The sequence below is a fragment of the Salvelinus namaycush genome, chromosome 4 (genome assembly GCF_016432855.1).
Source record: "Salvelinus namaycush isolate Seneca chromosome 4, SaNama_1.0, whole genome shotgun sequence".
NCBI classification, from domain to species: domain Eukaryota; kingdom Metazoa; phylum Chordata; class Actinopteri; order Salmoniformes; family Salmonidae; genus Salvelinus; species Salvelinus namaycush.
The window spans coordinates 54,251,115-54,270,287 of record NC_052310.1 but is presented as its reverse complement, the minus strand read 5'-3'; the positions used below and the strand labels follow the sequence as shown (position 1 = coordinate 54,270,287).

The following is a 19,173-nucleotide window of genomic DNA, read 5'->3' as shown; positions in this document are numbered from 1 at the left end:
TTGAAGATCGTAACACCAACCCTTCCTTGTACCAATCAAGGGACTTGCCCATGGCAATCTTGAGGGTCTGGTTGGTCCATACACCAAACCTGAAGGAGAGGTTAGGAAAGTGATATCTATTGACAATGTAAGATATTGAAATATGTCGGATTATGTACCATGGAAAAACAAATTGTAAAAAAATAAATAAACAAACCATTGGTGACAGAATATAACCTATAACATCCGTACCTTGTTCCAGCGTTCATGACCTCGGTCACTCAAGATGACCTCAGGAGAACCGTGGGTGTTGAAGATGTCCACCATCGCCTTGGAGGTGGCCTTGCCAGTCTCGTCCTTGATAGGTATCATACAAAACAAATACATTTTTTGGTTCCAAGCACCCTTTTTAAGAGTTAAAGAAGGGAATTTAGAGTTAAGCACATACTCTTCCTTTACTGACCTTAATGGGTATTGCCTCCACCCACTTGGTAAAGTGATCGGTCGCCATCAGACACCAGCTGTTGCCATTCCTGGATTTCGTGACGAGTCCGATGAGGTCCGCCCATAATATTTAAAGTGTTAGAGAGAAGATGACTTTATTCTTACCCTTATTTGTGTCATACAGTCTGCACATTTTCATATTTGTAAGGATACTGACACACACACACACACACACACATTCTATAATATTGAACTCTGCTGTGGTCAAATAAAGCAACCATTACAAAACAACTTATCAGGGGAAAATTTGAATTGGGACACTTACCGATCATGTGCCATGGTGAAACAACTTTGATGGGCTTCAACTCTGTTGCCACAGTCTTCGCCCTCTCAAACGTCTGTCAGGCTAGACAGGGTACTGACCTTTAAGCAAAAAGTGACATATTGAAACATTTTGTGCTCTCTGATATGACGTTCATTGAAATCCTAATCATTTCTGATGTAATATAATGTGATTGATAAACAAAAGGTTATTTCACTTGCCCAGCTGTCCACTTCCCCATCAGAAGAAGCGTAGTTTGATTTTGGCAATCATGCGCTTCACTCCGAAATGGCTAGTAGGCATCTCGGTCAACACAGCCTCCTTCTCCTCCTTAGTAAAAGTCACCCTTCTGTGTGGCTGGCCATCCTTCCCCATAGGTAGATAGGGGCAGCAGGTACCCTAGTGGTTAGAGCGTTGGGCCAGTAACTGAAAGGTTGCTGGCTGGAATCCACGAGCTGACAAGGTAAAACCTGTTGTTCTGCCCCTGAACAAGGCAGTTAACCCACTGTTCCCCGGTAGTCCGTCATTGTAAATAAGAATTTGTTCATAACTAACTTGCCTAAAAATATATGAGGACTGTAAAAGTGTTTATGCCGGTGAAATAGAACTAGAACTGCCCGCATCCTCCTTCCTTCGCAACCACTGCGAGGTAAAATAGAGCCAAGCAACCAGCATTGCAACCAGCATTCTGATCGGTTTTATATAATAACTCCAAAAATTTTTGCCATACAAGCCCATCAATGTTCCTAGAACAGGTGAAATGTTCACTTCCTTTCTCAGAATGTTTAAAAAACATTCAGTTTTGCCGGTCAGGAAACTTAATTCTCAGAACCAATGGTAAATCAAACACTTACATTCCCACAACTTCCAAGGAACCAATGTGCTAGCTGAGAAGTGTCCATTTATATTCTTTACACTTGAAATCCGTTTTCTTTCTTTTGGACGTTGAAACGTTTTAAGGGGTTAGTAAAGGCTATGCGATTAAGTTGTCAGATGCCAACTTTACTTTTATCTTCTTCTGTTTTAACTTTCTTTCCTTTCAGTTGTGTTGTGAAAAGGTAGTGGTGGTATACAGAAGATATACCTATTTGGTAAAAGACCATGTCCATATTATGGCAAGAACAGCCCATCATTACTTTAAGACATGAAGGTCAGTCAATGCTGAAAATTTCAAGAACTTTTAAAGGATCTTCAAGTGCAGTCGCAAAAACCATCAAGCGCTATGATGAAGCTGGCTCTCCTGAGAACCGCCACAGGAAAAGAAGACCCAGAGTTACCTCTGCTGCAGAGGATAAGTTAATTAGAGTTACCAGCCTCAGAGTTCAAGTAGCAGACACATCTCAACATCAACTGTTCAAAGGAGACTGTGTGAATTAGGCCTTCATGGACAAATTTTTTGACTGGTACTGTATTTTACGAATTGTAATTTGGAACATATCATGTCGAATGAATGATGGACATCCACAAATGAATACATACCATATGAAACGTAACATGTGTCTCGGATTTACATACAGAATAATAGGAAATGCTCTGAGACAGGATGGGATATAACACCGTCCTTGAACCCTAAATAGCCACTCCTCTCTATCCCATGATGATGATCATCATCATCATCATCAATATTTCATTGCAGTTCTAGGTTATATGAGGTGGTTAAATGTTCTCCTATCAACGTCCTATAGCCTAATGATGCTTGAGTGATGATGCAACATGCCAGCGCGCGATACAGCGGAGTGGTCAAGGAGAGCTAGTAGCACAACTGGAGTGTCTCCACACTGAGAGAGGAATAGGCTATACTCACGTATTTACGCATACGTCTCTGGTGATGCATGGGACACAGCAGGGATATTATCTTGACTTAGGCCTATCGCTTCAATAAGTCTCAAATAAGGACTCCAACCTGCCTAAATAAATATGAAAAAAATAAGCCTATATACAGTAAATGAAATAAGTGGAATACGTCACTAATTTTAGCCATACAAGCCCACATCACCTCATTTGCACCCGTACCCCATGCTAGTTACACACACAGGCAGTAATGCTACTGACATGTAACATAGGCAGTACATTATAGTACAGTGTACCTCAACTTTTACTGTATCATTGACCGGTGAAGCATAGTCCTCCTCCTTTCAACTCACCACTATAACCGGGCACTTCGTTGCCTCCCTGTTTTTTGTCTCTCTCTGCATATATTCTCTGCTGTCACTGTCTCTGTCTGTCTGTTTTTGTGTCTGTCTGTCACTCTGTCTGTCTGTCACTCTGTCTGTCATTCCTAAGTGTTAATTGCTATTACATATAGATCCAACATATTAAGGAACTGGAAGTACATGTGTGTCTCTCTGATTTCTTCTGGTTGCACCAGTTAGGGGTAAAAAGTTTATCTTTAATGCTAGGTCGGGCATAGCTACGTCCGACTTTGGGATCAGAATTTATACCTGTTGTACCAACCAGAAAATAAGACTTGTCGTAGCTAAGTCTGGCGTAAGCAACACCTTCACAAGATTTATGCTTCATAATGATGGTTGATAGGCAGCACCAGTTACTAGGATGTTACCATCCTCGTGGCAGTTCTTAACATTGTGAGGCATGTCGCTTCGCACATGACTTCACAAAGCCTACCACTATTCATGCATGTTTTCTTAACCACAACTTAAATCAATAATTACTGTGGAAATTAATATCACTGAATGACGAAAATATTGGAAAAAAGTAGGCTAATACCATTGAAGACATTTATCATATTGTTGCTTACTGAAACTCCCATGGTCATCCAACCGTTTTAAATACTTTAAAGAAATAGCTGTGTGTGGTCAACCATAATTTCAGCTACGTTATGATTGGGACAGTGTTATCGCGCTGCTTTGAGACAAGCACGGACTCGTCATGATAAATCAATCAATGTCAGATTTTTGTTTTCAAGGAATCTACATGTCTGACTGTGTGGCTACGCACGTCTTCAACTCAATCCTCATGTTTGCTGACAATACAACAGTGGTAGGCCTGATTTGCTGTTTTGCTATCACAGACTGGAACATGTTCTGGGATTCTTCCGATGGCATTGAGGAATAAACCACATCAGTCACTGGCTTCATCAATAAGTGCATCGAGGACGTCGTCCCCACAGTGACTGTACGTACATACCCCAACCAGAAGCCATGGATTACAGGCAAAATTCGCACTAAACGGTAGACGGTAGAGCTGCCGCTTTCAACGAGCAGGACTCTAACTGGGAAGATTGTAAGACATCCTGCTATGCACTGCGACAAACCATCAAACAGACAAAGTGTCAACACAGGGCTAAGATTGAATCATACTACACCGGCTCCGACGCACATCTTATGTGGCAGGGCTTGCAAACTATTACAGACTACAAAGGGAAGCACAGCCGCGAGCTGCCCAGTGACACGAGCCTACCAGACAAGCTAAATCACTTCTATGCTCGCTTCGAGGCAAGCAACACTGAGGCATGCATGAGAGCATCAGCTGTTCCGGACGACTGTGTGATCACGCGCTCCGTAGCCGACGTGAGTAAGACCTTTAAACAGGTCAACATACACAAGGCTGCAGGGCCAGACGGATTACCAGGACGTGTGCTCCAGGCATGTGCTGACCAACTGGCAGGTGTCTTCAATGACATTTTCAACATGTCCCTGATTGAGTTTGTAATACCAACATGTTTCAAGCAGACCACCATAGTCCCTCTGCCGAAGAACACAAAGGCAACCTGCCTAAATGACTAGAGACCCGTAGCACTCACGTCCGTAGCCATGAAGTGCTTTGAAAGGTTGGTAATCGCTCACATCAACACCATTATTCCAAAAACCCTAGACCCTAGAAAAACCCTTATTCCAATTCGCATACTGCCCAAACAGATCCACAGATGATGCAATCTCTATTGCACTCCACGCTGCCCTTTCCCACTTGGACAAAAGGAACACTTATGTGAGAATGCTATTCATTGACTACAGCTCAGCGTTCAACACCATAGTACCCTCAAAGCTCATCACTAAGCTAAGGATCCTGGGACTAAACACCTCCCTCTGCAACTGGATCCTGGACTTACTGACTTGCCGCCCCCAGGTGGTGAGGGTAGGTAGCAACACATCTGCCACCTGATCTTCAACACTGGAGCTCAGTCCCCTCCTGTACTCCCTGTTCACCCACGACTGCATGGCCAGGCACGACTCCAACACCATCATTAAGTTTGCAGACGACACAACAGTGGTAGGCCTGATCACCGACAACGACAAGACAGGCTATAGGGAGGAGGTCAGAGACCTGGCCGGGTGGTGCCAGAATAACAACCTATCCCTCAACGTAACCAAGACTAAGGAGATGATTGTGGACTACAGGAAAAGGAGGACCGAGCACGCCCCCATTCTCATCAACGGGGCTGTAGTGGAGCAGGTTGAGAGCTTCAAGTTCTTTGGTGTCCACATCAACAACAAACTAGAATGGTCCAAACACACCAAGACAATCATGAAGAGGGCACGACAAAGCCTATTCCCCCTCAGGAAACTAAAAAGATTTGGCATGGGTCCTGAGATCCTCAAAAGGTTCTACAGCTGAAACATCGAGAGCATCCTGACTGGTTGCATCACTGCCTGGTACGGCAATTGCTCGTTCTCTGTCCGCAAATCACTACAGAGGGTAGTGCGCACGGCCCAGTACATCACTGGGGCTAAACTGCCTGCCATCCAGGACCTCTACACCAGGCGGTGTCAGAGGAAGGCCCTAAAATTGTCAAAGACTCCAGCCACCCTAGTCATAGACTGTTCTCTCTACTACCGCATGGCAAGCGGTACCGGAGTGCCAAGTCTAGGACAAAAAGGCTTCTCAACAGTTTTTACCCCCAAGCCATAAGACTCCTGAACATCTAACCAAATGGCTATCCAGACTATATGCATTGCCCCCCCCCCCCCCTCCTCCTTTACAACCCTGCTAGTCTGTTGTTATCATCAATGCATAGTCACTTTAATAACTCTACCTGCATGTACATATTACCTCAATTACCTCGACTAACTAGTTCCAACGCACATTGACTCTGTACCAGTACCCCCCTGTATATAGTCTCACTATTGTTATTTTACTGCTGCTCTTTAATTACTTGTTACTTTTTAATTATTATTCTTATTCGTGTGATTATTTTTAACTGCATTGTTGGTTAGGGGCTCGTAAGTAAGCATTTCACTGTAATACACCTGTTGTATTCGACGCATGTGACTAATACAATTTGATTTGGTTTGATCCCGGGCTGTATCACAACCGCTCGTGATCGGGAGTCCCATAGGGTGGCGCACAATTGCCCCAGCGTCGTACGGGTTAGGGAAGGGATTGGCCGGGATAGGCCGTCATTGTAAATAGGAATGTGTTCTTAACTGACTTGCCTAGTTAAATAAAGGTTAAATAAATCTTTGACCAGGCTGTCATTGACGCTACTTTACTGACATCTAGCGGTACCGGTAGGAATTACACCTTATGGAACAGCAGGAACTGTGAAGAGGCGCACACAAGCGCTAGCATACACACTCCACACACACGTATATTGTTGTATGGTGGTATTATACATTTTGTATTGTAGATATGTAGTGGTGTAAAAATGTTATATAATGTACTGTTTTATATTTTGTTTTATATGTAAGTGCCTTAATTAATGTGTTTGGACTCCAGGAAGCATAGCTGCTGCTTTGGCAACAGCTTATGGGGATCCCTAAAAATACAAATTCAAAAATTGCGCTCTATGTTTTGTCTACTACCGTCCATTTCCATGAACCATGTGAATAAAAATACTTACGTCGTTCAATAATAAACAAAATTATACATAAACATACATACTGTATAATACTGTGGTGGGCTACTTTTGGAAAAAGGGCATCAGGGCATGATTGTGTACCTGCTAGATGAATAAAATGTCATCAGTTAATACATTTGTAATGAACAAACATGTTATTCATACTGTATTGAATACATTCATGTGTTTTGCCAAAATTACATGGGCATTTATTTGATTGAGTGACGTTGCTCTAAAGTCATATACACTTGAAAAAAATAATACATAAAAAATACAAAAACGACACGTTCTATTTCCATATGTGGTCTCTCAAATAATTTGAATTTACTTTTATTCAGGCAAGTATTCAGGTCGCACGGCTTCCATTCAGGCGTTTGGTTGGCCGGCATCGGGTCCTTCCTCCTTTTCCTCGTCCCTGAGAGGCTGATGTCAAGATGGTGAGTCTTGTGGCATAAAATCTAGAATTAAATCCTTTGTTTATCGTCACCATCCTCTCATCGTTGTTAAAATCACGAAGTCCAAATACATTTATAAGCCATCCCTGTAGGAATATTAGAATATTGAAATGGTAAAAGTAGTTTTTAGTCTTTTATGAACTGATGAATTTCGGTGGCCTAGCCGAGCGCTCGGCTGTTGGACCTGTTCAGTTGTACAAACCATTCAGTAAAAGTTTTGTAGCACATGGCTTCTTATTTTCCACTACTACGTGTTGGCGGCTACATTGTGGTTTTGTCCAGTCTTGTATAATAGTATTATTTGGCCAGCATAGGCAATGTGGCTAGCTACATGCTAAAGTATGTGCTAGCAAGGTGTCTTCGACTGCTGTGGCTAGTGAGCCTCTGGCACAGTATGTCACTTGTAAAGTGGTATTAGGATTCTGAAAACTACCTAGCTAGTTCCGACAAGATAACTAACGCTAAGTTACCACAAATGCATGGTTTCTGTCGTGTACCTTGTAGTCAATCTGTCCAGAAGTGCTCCGGTGTTTGAAGTGGTTCGTTTACATGATTTGAGTAGATGGAAGCTAAGTTAGCTAGTTAACTTGCCTTGGTTGGCTACAGTAGATAGCCAGGATGTTAGTTATTGATTCAGTAACCTGTCGGTATGATTTGGTTTAGGACTGTCCTCAAAAGTATATATTGGACCTGTCACTCGTGTATCTAACTAGCTACTAAATGTTACTTGTGTAGGTAGTTAAATCCAAGTAATGTAGTTCGCTAGCTACCTCTTGTTGCATGGCATGATACGTTTGATGACATGACGGTGGTAGGCCTGATCAATGATGAGACAGCCTATAGGGATAGTCAGATACTGCCAGGAGAACAACCGCTCCCTCAATATCAGCTTGACACGAGCTGATCGTAGACTACAGGAAATGGAGGGCCATGCACACCCCCATTCATATCGACTGGGCTGTAGTGTAGCGGGTCGAGAGCTTTAAGTTCCTCTGTCCACATCATTAAGGATCTATCGTGGTCCACATACCAAGACAGTTGTAAAGAGGGCACGACAAAGCCTTTTCCCGCTCAGGAGGCTGAAAGGAATTGGCATGGGCCCTCAGATCCTCAAAGTTATACAGCTGCACTATTGAGAGCATCTTGACTGGCTGCATCAGCGCTTGGTATAGCAACTGCTTGGCATCCTACTACAAGGCGCTACAGAGAGTAGTGCGTACAGCCCAGTACATCACTGGCGCCAAACTCATCCAGGACCTCTATACCAGGCTGTGTCAGAGCAAGGCCCTGAAAATTGTCACTCCAGCCACTCAAGTAATAGACTGTTCTCTGTTATCGCATGGCAAAAGGTGCCGATGCACCAAGTCTGAAACTAACAGGACCCTGAACAGCTTCTAACCTTAAGCCATAAGACTGCTAAATAGTTAGTCCGGGTAACTATTTGGTAAACTATTTAACTATCTGCATTGATCCTTTTTGCAGTAACTTTTTTGACTCATCACATGCTCTGTTTATCCTGTTGCCTAGGCACTTAATTCCTAGTTATATGTATATATCTACCTCAACTGCCTCGTACCCTTACACATCAACTCGGTGCTGTTATCGTGTGTGTATATAGCCACGTTATTGTTACTAATTGTTTTACCTTTTTATTGCGTTTCAATTTTTTCCCTCTTCTTTCTCTGCATTGTTGTGAAGGGCCCGTAATTAAGCATTTCACTGTTAGAGTAACAGTTGATTTGTGATCTGATGTGTAATTGTAATGCAACAAGTAACTTTTCTTTATGGCCTGCTAACTAACTTGCTACCTGACAAAGCCAACGTCTTGTTTAAATACTTGTGTTGATGTATACTACTTGTCTTGCTACGTGTGTGTATAGTATCTAGATGTGTGTAGGGTCCCTAAACTCTGTTCCCCATCTACTTTCAGAACGACACAGTGACAGTCAGAACCCGGAAGTTCATGACAAACCGGCTGCTTCAGAGGAAGCAAATGGTAAGCCTAAATGTTTTTCCTACCACTGTATACCAACAAAACATCTCTTCATACTGAGTGTTCAGCTGACCTCTATCAGTAGATCAAAAGACCGTCATGATCTGCCCTGATGGTCTATTGATTAAATGATCTGTTAAAAGTTAGGACGCATCAAGATCACCAGTGTGCTTATTTTTCTAGTGCTGCGTGGTCTTAAACTTTTGTCCATTGTCTCCGCTTCCAGGTTGTCGATGTCCTCCATCCGGGCAAAGCCACAGTCCCCAAGACTGAGATCCGGGAGAAGCTGGCCAAAATGTACAAGACCACCCCTGACGTTGTGTTCGTCTTCGGCTTCAGGACCCAGTTTGGTGGCGGCAAGACGACGGGCTTCGCCATGGTCTACGACTCTCTCGACTACGCTAAGAAAAACGAGCCCAAGCACAGACTGGCCAGGGTAAGTAGATGCTGGGAAAATGGAAACAAGTGGGGCTTTGCTTGTGGAAAGCACCAATTGAATGGATATAGCTGTTTTTAGGCAATATTCTCTATTTGTATGACACCACGTCTGTACATAGTTTCTATGAGTCCCATCATTATCAATTACTGTCTGCCAGTGATACCCACATTGATGCTGAATAATGGAAAGATAACACAATGGAAGCAGTGCTGTTTGGTTAAAATGTTTGGTTTTCTCTGTTCTCACAGCACGGTCTCTATGAGAAGAAGAAGTCCTCCAGAAAACAGCGCAAGGAACGCAAGAACAGAATGAAGAAAGTACGAGGCACCAAGAAAGCCAGTGTGGGCGCTGCTGGCAAAAAGGTAATGTGGCCATTCTCCCTATGGTACATTCCTCTTGTTCGAGGGTGGGTGCATTTCAATAGTCACATTTTTACAGTAGCTCCTTTTATTCTCCTTCATCTGCACTGTAAATCAGCAGAGTTGGTGAATGCATAATACTGGATGGCTGCATTCACCCAAGCGAAATTCACATCAGTGCAGATAGAGGGAAGAGGGAACGTCTTGAGACTATTGAAACGCACCCCAAGTTTCACTTATTTCGTATTAGTTAATCATTAATTACATGCATATCTTTCCTTCTTCCCAAGTCTGTTAGTGCTGTCTTTATTTATACGTTCTTACTGTTTTAATATACATTGTCATCTTCTCTTATCTACTGTTCTTCGGGACTGTAGAAGGTAAATGATGTTTTCATCAGTAGACTAACTGCTGTGTGCAGATACTACTACTTAGGAGTGATGTTCCTAGCTAACTCCTGTTAGACTTCATCCCAATTTTCCCATTATATAACCAAAAAAGCTATGGTGCCTTTTTCCATGTGGATTTATCTAACATCCACATTGGGTTTCAGTTCAGGTACCTACCAGTTGATACTTAGCTGCTCATTCTAACTCATGACACTAATGTTGGCGAGTGTGAACTGAGCACTAATAGTGGTTTAGATCCCAGGTTGAACCGTATAGTGTGGTCTTAAGACTCAACAGTATGTTGCCTAGTGGATCTCTGAAAGACTAGGAACTAGAGCAATTTCTCAATTCATTCCTTGAGGGCCCCAATGCAGTACACATTTTTGTTTTAGCCCAGCACTAACACGCATAATTCAACTAATCAAGTCTCAGTGCTGGGCTAAAACACAGATGTGCATCCCCAGGGATCCTGCAGGAATGTATTGAGGGACGTATCTAGAAGCTGCATTTGTGTGCATTTATTGACATGTCCGCATCTGGTGCTCAGCATTCAGTTTTGACTTTGTATTATTTTCCTGGGTGGAATTGGGCCCCAACTGAATGAAATTCATCTATGGCTCAAATCTTATGCCATTCAGAGATCTACTATAGGAGTGTGAATTATTTTAAGTAAAAGTTTAACGTAACGTTTTTCATCCTTTTGCCTTTTATTTTGCCTCCCATGGATTTTTTTTTTACAGAAATGAGGTGTCTGTTACAGGTATAAAGAAAACAGGGCATGGTGTGCTATATTGTGTTGAATTGCACATTGAATCTTCTCTTGGTACCTCACCTGTAGAGATCTCACCTGTAGTCTTCCAACAACCTTATCTACAAGCACGCATCCTTACTACTTCAACCCATCTTCCATCCCCCTTTTTCCCCAAACTCCTAAACTTACCCTGGCTGGTGGTACTTATTCTCGAACAAATATTATAATATCAACTAACGTCATATCAACAACAACAAAACGATTTAATTGCTTCTAAACGATTATCCATTCTTATTCTCCTATTAAACTATTTTATTATGACTATGTATTGATCAAACGCTCAGTACAGTTATGCTAACATGCATTATGAGCGGTGACCTTTGGTGGTTGTTTATTAAAGCATGTCTAGGATAATAATTTATAGCCCAATGTCTCGATGTGGGACAACTGAACCACATGCCTACTCATGACTTTTCTCTGAAATGTTAAAGTTCCTAGTTTCATTTAATACAATATACAGTTGAAGTCAGAAGTTTATATACACTTAGGTTGGGGTCATTAAAACTTGTTTTTCAACCACTACACAAATTTATTGTTAACAAACTATAGTTTTGGCAAGTCGGTTAGGACATCTACTTTGTGCATGACACAAGTCATTTTTCCGACAATTGTTTACAGACAGATTTTTTTCACTTATAATTCACTGTATCACAATTCCAGTGGGTCAGAAGTTTACATACACTAAGTTGACTGTGCCTTTAAACAGCTTGGAAAATTCCAGAAAATTATGTCATGGCTTTAGAAGCTTCTGATAGGCTAATTGACATGATTTGAGTCAATTGAAGGTGTACCTGTGGATGTATTTCAAGGCCTACCTTCAAACTCAGTGCCTCTTTGCTTGACATCGTGGGAAAATCGAAAGAAATCAGCCAAGACCTCAGAAAAACAATTGTAGACCTCCACAAGTCTGGTTCATCCTTGGGAGCAATTACCAAATGCCTGAAGGTACCACGTTCATCTGTACAAACAATAGTACGCAAGTATAAACACCATGGGACCACGCAGCTGACGAAGGAGATGCGTTCTCTCTTGTGAAGATGCTGGAGGAAACGAAAAATAGCTTAAGGACAACAAAGTCAAGGTATTGGAGTGGCCATCACAAAGCCCTGACATGACATCAATCATATAGAAAATGTGTGGGCAAAACTGAAAAAGCGTGTGCGAGCAAGGAGGCCTACAAACCTGACTCAGTTACACCAGCTCTCAGGAGGAATGGGCCAAAATTCACCCAACTTAATCTGGGAAGCTTGTGGAAGGCTACCCAAAACATTTGACCCAAGTTAAACAAGTTTAAAGGCAATGCTACCAAATACTAATTGAGTGTATGTAAACTTCTGACCCACTGGGAATGTGATGAAAGAAATACAAGTGAAAATAAATAATTCTCTACTATTTATTCTGACATTTCACATTCTTAAATTAAAGTGGTGATCCTAACTGACCCAAGATGGAATTTTTACTAGGATTAAATGTTAGGAATTGTGAAAAACTGAGTTTAAATGTATATGTAAACTTCTGACTTCTACTGTACTTTGATATATACTTCAATATTATTTTATACTCCACTGCCCAATAAATTCTTCACTGAGCTGAAAAATGTCAGTTACACTGTAATATTGCAGTTTTCATTTGGATGCATTTACTATTTTAAAAAAAATAAAAAAACATGTAGGTTGAGCTCCATCTCTAGCAAATGCATCTGTTCCCAATTTCAAAACTATTACCCTTCGGACCCTCAGCCCAATTACCCCTCTTCCTCTAGTTGAGTTGCGCCCCCCTCCCTTGAGTAGAGTTGTTGTAAGTGGAGATGGTGAATTTCTGTTTTGCAGGTGAACTAACTTCTCTTCCTCTGTGTTTCCCTACAGTGAGCCTGGAGAATCAGGGATGTTCCTCGTGCTCAAGATGTTCTTGTATATTGTCATCGAATAAAAAAACTTAGGGTGAAAAAAGTCATACTGTCCTGTTTTTGTAATTTTCTCTACATGTCCTGGATTGAAAAGCATATATATTTGACATTTTTATCTGTACACTATTACATTTGCAGTGTGCTTGAATATGTTTATGTTCAAAGTCGTTTTTGGGATATTGGTAGTCTGGCGCATACCTCATACCAAAGTCTTAAATCCCCCTGACTTCAGTCTGGAAAGGCTGTTTTGATGCAGTGGCATGATACGTCAATTAGGAAGGTGGCTGTGCTTTTACGTCTTCTCGCGCAAACAGCCACGCGCCGCCCCTTGCATTACACAACTGTTGGTTTTTCAAATCCACCAAGAAAAACATTTGAGAACCAATCAATACATCCCCTTAATTTGAGCGCATCTTGCATTAAAGGCCTCCTGACCAGACGTCTGTATTGTTGACTATGGCTATATTATCCTTTAAAAAATGTTGAATGGTGTTCCCATTAAAACAGTGTGAATACCAACGTTACCGAATACATTAAATGGTGAATTACTGAGGTGTGTTGTGTATAGCCTGTGATAGTCTCATACGCCGGTCCTGTGTTTTTCTCTTTGTAGACATTAAGTGCGTATGACCTGAATATTTCTGATGCATTTTCTCACAACGATAAGACTTAAATGAAGTGGTGTGAGTTCAGAGCCGAACCAATGGTGCTACGATGCAGACTACTGCAACTCACGCGGAATCGTCTCCGGCTATGCACTCTTTTTGTTGGCATCATACCTGGCACCTTACTGCTGCTGTCTAAGGTTACTAGCTCCCCTTTGGTTCTCTGTACACAAACTCACCTGGTCCTTCTATCACAACCTCAGCCTCATAACTTACGCTGATGGCACTCAACTCTTGCAGGTAGGATTTCTGTGTGGCTGGCCTGGCAGACATCTCCGCTCTGATGTTGGCCCACCACCTCAAGCTAAACAATATTGCACTTCTATTCGTTCCTGGGGGAAGCTTGCCAGCTCCTAGACCTCCATCACTGTTGACAAACTCCATTGTTATGTCCTTCCAGACTGCGAAAAACCTCTGTGTGACCTTGGGCGACACCCTATTGTGGTGTTCAAAGCCAAACTGATGCTGCTACGATACAGAGACTGCGTCAACACAGAGATGCAACCTGTACATTTATATTTAATCCGCTCTGCACTTTTTAAAATCAATTTGACAAGTGACGTGAAACAACATGATCTTGTTATATCAGGCTAGTTTAACGATGCTAGCTTTGGTATAACTGGGTAGTTATGAAAACAGGAGCGCCCAGACCTTCGCTACCTAACTGGCAAACACGATATACATCAACCAGTACATAAAGTAACAGTTAGTGACTAGCAGATAATCAGGTTATTTCAACAGGATACCATTTTCTAACCAGCACCCAACCACTTACATTTTCGTAATTTCAACAAAAAGGTGAAGAATATGATTTGCAGTTAATTAAACATGAGAGGGCACCCTGGACGTCTTCTGGCACCACACACATTGAGTGGAGCTAGACAGCATTATGAGACTGAATGACCCAACAGACTTCTCTTTGGAGGCATTGAATTTACTTTCATCATTAGCATAGCAGTAAACACTAATCAAATATGCACATAATCAGTGCAGTTAGTGACACATATCCCCTCAGGACCTCCGAGGTTTGCATTGCATTACATTTGGGAAACCGCCAATGTTTATTGTCTAAGCAGATGCCCCTACTACCGATGGCAGCGCATAATAATTATCGTTATAACATCCACCTTACAAAGACTAGTGTGGGCCCAGTTACAAAGGCACTTGTAAAGCGGATTTTAATGTATTTGAACGAGCCAAAAGATGCAGTGCAAACTGATTTGATCATAGACCTAGTAGAACTCCTGTGTTTAGTGGTTTGTAATAGAGGTGTGCAATCCATTCCTGTGGGATGCTAACAGGATACCCGTTTTTGTGCTTACCCAGCCCTCGATGAGTTGAATTATAGTGCTTGGCTAGCACATAAATGTGCAAACCCTAGCCAGGCTAGGAATGGATTGAGAAACACTAACGTAGAGCGGTTGGCGTTGATAACACGCACAGGTTGTAGTAACAGAAGTTGCCACACGAGAGCTCTCTTTCCCTATCTGTCAAGTGTTGATACTTTGTAAAAGACACACACAAACACACCCTCCCAGCTGCAGGCCTGATTCAATATGCATGGCAATCCTCAGGAATAGCAGAGAAAGGACAGAATGGGGGCAGGGTTGTGGTACGAAGAAATACCTACATCCACAGTGTCACTGCAGCAATTTTCTGAAGCCTCAGTCAATAATATATTGAGCAACAGCACAGTCACCCACAGTTTGACACACTTGGGAGAGGTACCACTCTATAGTCTAAAGTTGCCTCCTGTCCTTAATCTCCTTCTCTTGTCTCCTTTTCTTCCCAGTAGGCTTCCACTATATTGCTTTCCCCATTCCTTTGTTTATGGATAAATGCAGAGGGAGAGGAGACGAGGAAAGGAAGCCAGATGGAGTAGAGAGGAAGCCATAAGGAGAAGAGATGAGGGGAAGAAGCCATGCTAGCCGTGCTAGACTTGAGATGCACCCTGGGTCTGTGGCGGCTGCACAACAGACAGACATAGGAGGAGAAGCGAGGTGAGACGTGTAAACTGCTGATTGGTAACGCTCTGTCTGACTGCAGTCATTTGACTTGACGCCCTGTCTGTCCCTCTTAGTTTTCATTCAGTGTATTGTGTAAATTGGAAAATATGCCATTTGTCTGGTCTGAGCGATGTGTTACTGTGGATTATCATCCTTGTCAGTGACTTGGAGCTCTGGCCAAAAGTAATGCACTATATAGGGAAAAGGGTACAATTTGGGACGTAGCCAGTCTTTGGAACAGAACACATCTCCTTTGTTTTAGTGTGACCTTTTTGGTGTAAGTTGTATTGAAATACCCTGGGAGAGAGAGAAGGAGAATCTAAATAAAGTGATTATAGTACCGGGGGGATCAATGTCTCTCTCGCTCTCAATTCAATTCAATGTCAATTTAAGGGCTTTATTGGCATGGGAAACATATGTTTACATTGCCAAAGCAAGTGAAATGGGGTGGCAGGTAGCCTAGTGGTTAGAGTGTTGGGCCCGTAACCGAAAGGTTGCTAGATGGAATCCCCGAGCTGACAAGGTGAAAATCTGTCGTTCTGCCCCTGAACAAGGCAGTTAACCCACTGTTCCTAGGCCGTCATTGTAAATAAGAATTTGTTCTTAACTGACTTGCCTACTTAAATAAAGGTTACAAATAGATAATAAACAAAAGTGAAATAAACAATACATTTTTTACAGTAAACATGACACTTTCAAAAGTTCAAAAATAATAGAGACATTTCAAATGTCATATTATGTGCAAATAGTTAAAGTACAAAAGGGAAAATAAATAAACATAAATATGGGTTATTGTGTTTGTTCTTCACTTTCCTTGTAGCAACAGGTCACAAATCTTGCTGCTGTGATGGCAACAGCATATGGGAGTTTATTAAAATTGGGTTTGTTTTCAAATTCTTTGTGGATCTGTGTAATCTGAGGGAAATATGTGTCTCTAATATGGCAGGAGGTTAGGAAGTACATAGTCAAAGCTTTCCTTAAATTTGGGTCAGTCACAGTGGTCAGGTATTCTGCCACTGTGTACTCTCTGTTTAGGGCCAAATAGCATTCTAGTTTGCTCTGTTTTTTTGTTAATTCTTTCCAATGTGTCAAGTAATTATATTTTTGTTTTCTCATGATTTGGTTGGGTCTAATTGTGTTGCTGTCCTGGGGCTCTGTGGTGTCTGTTTGTGTTGTGAACAGAGCCCCAGGACCAGCTTGTAGGTGATGGCTTTGTTATGGAAGGTTTGGGAATTGCTTCCTTTTAGGTGGTTGTAGAATTTAACGGCTCTTTTCTGGATTTTGGTATTAGCGGGTACCTAATTCTGCTCTGCATGCATTATTTGGTGTTCCGTTTGATGGCATAGGCCCTTCCTGCCTTGTCTCTCAGATCTTTCACAGCTTTGTGGAAGTTACATGTGGCGCTGATGTTTAGGCCGAGTTCTCTCTCTCTCTCTCTCTCTCTCTCTCTCTCTCTCTCTCTCTCTCTCTCTCTCTCTCTCTCTTTCTCTCTCTCTCTCTCTCTCTCTCTCTCTCTCTCTCTCTCTCTCTCTCTCTCTCTCTCTCTCTCTCTCATTGTTCTTTAGTGAAATATGAAATGTATTTTCCCACCTAAAGAGAGTTACTACAATTGACTTAATTAAAAGTTTTACATTGTGCCTCAACTAAATGTTGATCTAATGGAATCTATTCAAGTTATCTAAAGGTTGTAAGCGGATAGTATATTTCCAACAGCATGATCAACCTGTATCGTCCTACACCTATCCTTGCATGCCAGGCTTTAAAATAATACCATTGCACCTAGGGACTGCACTCAACCACAAGGTTGTATTTTTGGTCTCGAACCCAGGGATTTGACACACTTTCACGCCTTAACAAACTCTGAATGTAGGCCATCCAGACAACTCTCCAAGTAAAGTGTCCTCCCCTACTGTCTGGTCCTCTGAGATGTGTGGAGAAAAGAAATGTGTGTGTGTGTGTGTGTGTGTGTGTGTGTGTGTGTGTGTGTGTGTGTGTGTGTGTGTGTGTGTGTGTGTGTGTGTGTGTGTGTGTGTGTGTGTGTCTGTGTGTGGAGAGAAGAAACAGTGTCTTGGAGGCACAGTCATTGACACATTTTCTGAGCACTGAATTTCCTTCCCAGAATTCCCAGTAGGTCACCATGGCTTCCCCTATGTGGGCTAATCTTCAATAAATGCTGTCCAACCAGATTAAACAAAGTCTGTGAATCAGGGCCTGTATTCATACAGCGTCTCAGAGAAAGAGTTCAGATCTAGGACCAGTTTTGCCTTTAGATCATCATTGATATGATTATATGCACATGGGGGACCTGATCCTAGATCATCCCTCAAGATGCTTTATGAATATGAAACCTGGATCTCAATTCAAACTCATAGAAAGCACAAGAGACCATGTAACCGTGTAAAATATCTTTACATCCTCTTTACACAATAAACTACTTCATCAGACTAATTCCATTAACAACAGGCTCCTATATAGCCACAATGTTACATCAAACTCTGTAATACCTCTGTATGTACATGCTTTTCCACAAGGCAGTACAACACAGACTTTAGTCTTACTGGGTGACCTACAAACAGGTTGGCAGCTTCATTTATCTCAGCTGTGTACTGCTAAAGTGTTGGGTTATGCCCACTGTTTAAATCACAGCGTCGGGTTGACACTGAGTGGGTGGGTGAAGACTGTGAGCTGCTGTACGATGGAGAGAGAGAAAGCAAAGAAAGACAAAGAGAGAGAGAGAAGAGGGAGAGAAAGGGGTGAAGAGAGACAGAAGAGACTGAGTGGAAGAACAAATAGAGAGAGGGAGAGAGAGAAGGAGAGTACATGACCACATGTAGACTCATTAGTTATGCACGGTGTCTCTGCTGTGTTCTGCCTGTGTGGCAGTGGGAAGTTCGACATAAGTGGAGCTTTCAGCTCAAACATTTAATTTTATTCGTCACATGCTTCGTAAACAACAGGTGTAGACGAACAGTGAAATGCAGCCACACACAAGCCTAGGATCACCATGTGCAATGCCAAGTGTCGACTGGAGTGGTGTAAAGCTCGCCGCCAAGGGCTCTGGAGCAGTGGAAACTCATTCTCTGGAGTGATGAATCACTCTTCACCATCTGGCAGTCCGACGGACAAATCTGGTTTTGGCGGATGCCAGGAGAATGCTACCTGCCCGAATGAATAGTGGCAACTGTAAAGTTTGGTGGAGTAAGTATAATGGTCTGGGGCTGTTTTTCATTGTTCGGGCTAGACCCCTTAGTTCCAGTGACAGGGAAATCTTAACGCTACAGCATACAATGACATTCTAGACGATTCTGTGCTTCCAACTTTGTGGCAACAGTTTGGGGAAGGCCCTTTCCTGTTTCAGCATGCACAAAGCGAGGTCCATACAGAAATGGTTTGTCGAGATCAGTGTGGAAGAACTTGAATGGCCTGTACAGATCCCTGACCTCAACCACATCAAACACCTTTGGGATGAATTGGAATGCCGACTGCAAGGCAGGCCTAATCGGCCAACATCAGTGTCCAGCCTCACTAATGTTCTTGTGGCTGAATGGAAGCAAGTCCCCGCAGCAATGTTCCAACATCTAGTGGAAAGCCTTCCCAGAAGAGTGGAG

The 19,173-nt window shown here is 42.3% G+C and overlaps 1 protein-coding gene across 1 annotated transcript; it reads left to right on the top strand.

Moving 5' to 3' along the window:
- The first annotated feature begins 6,910 nt into the window (after nt 1-6,910).
- LOC120046618 (40S ribosomal protein S24) lies at nt 6,911-12,941 on the top strand. The gene is made up of 5 exons (XM_038992001.1): nt 6,911-6,979; nt 8,928-8,993; nt 9,217-9,426; nt 9,678-9,791; nt 12,854-12,941. The coding sequence occupies exons 1-5, from the start codon at nt 6,977-6,979 to the stop codon at nt 12,854-12,856; spliced, it is 396 nt and encodes a 131-aa protein (XP_038847929.1). The 5' UTR covers nt 6,911-6,976; the 3' UTR covers nt 12,857-12,941.
- Nucleotides 12,942-19,173: the final 6,232 nt, after the last annotated feature.

What these genes read in the sequence shown, in the direction of transcription:
- LOC120046618 (XM_038992001.1), top strand. An exon ending in TGCTTCAGAGGAAGCAAATG is followed by an intron (nt 8,994 to 9,216) that starts GTAAGCCTAAAT and finishes CTCCGCTTCCAG; the next exon opens with GTTGTCGATGTCCTCCATCC. An exon ending in CCAAGCACAGACTGGCCAGG is followed by an intron (nt 9,427 to 9,677) that starts GTAAGTAGATGC and finishes CTGTTCTCACAG; the next exon opens with CACGGTCTCTATGAGAAGAA.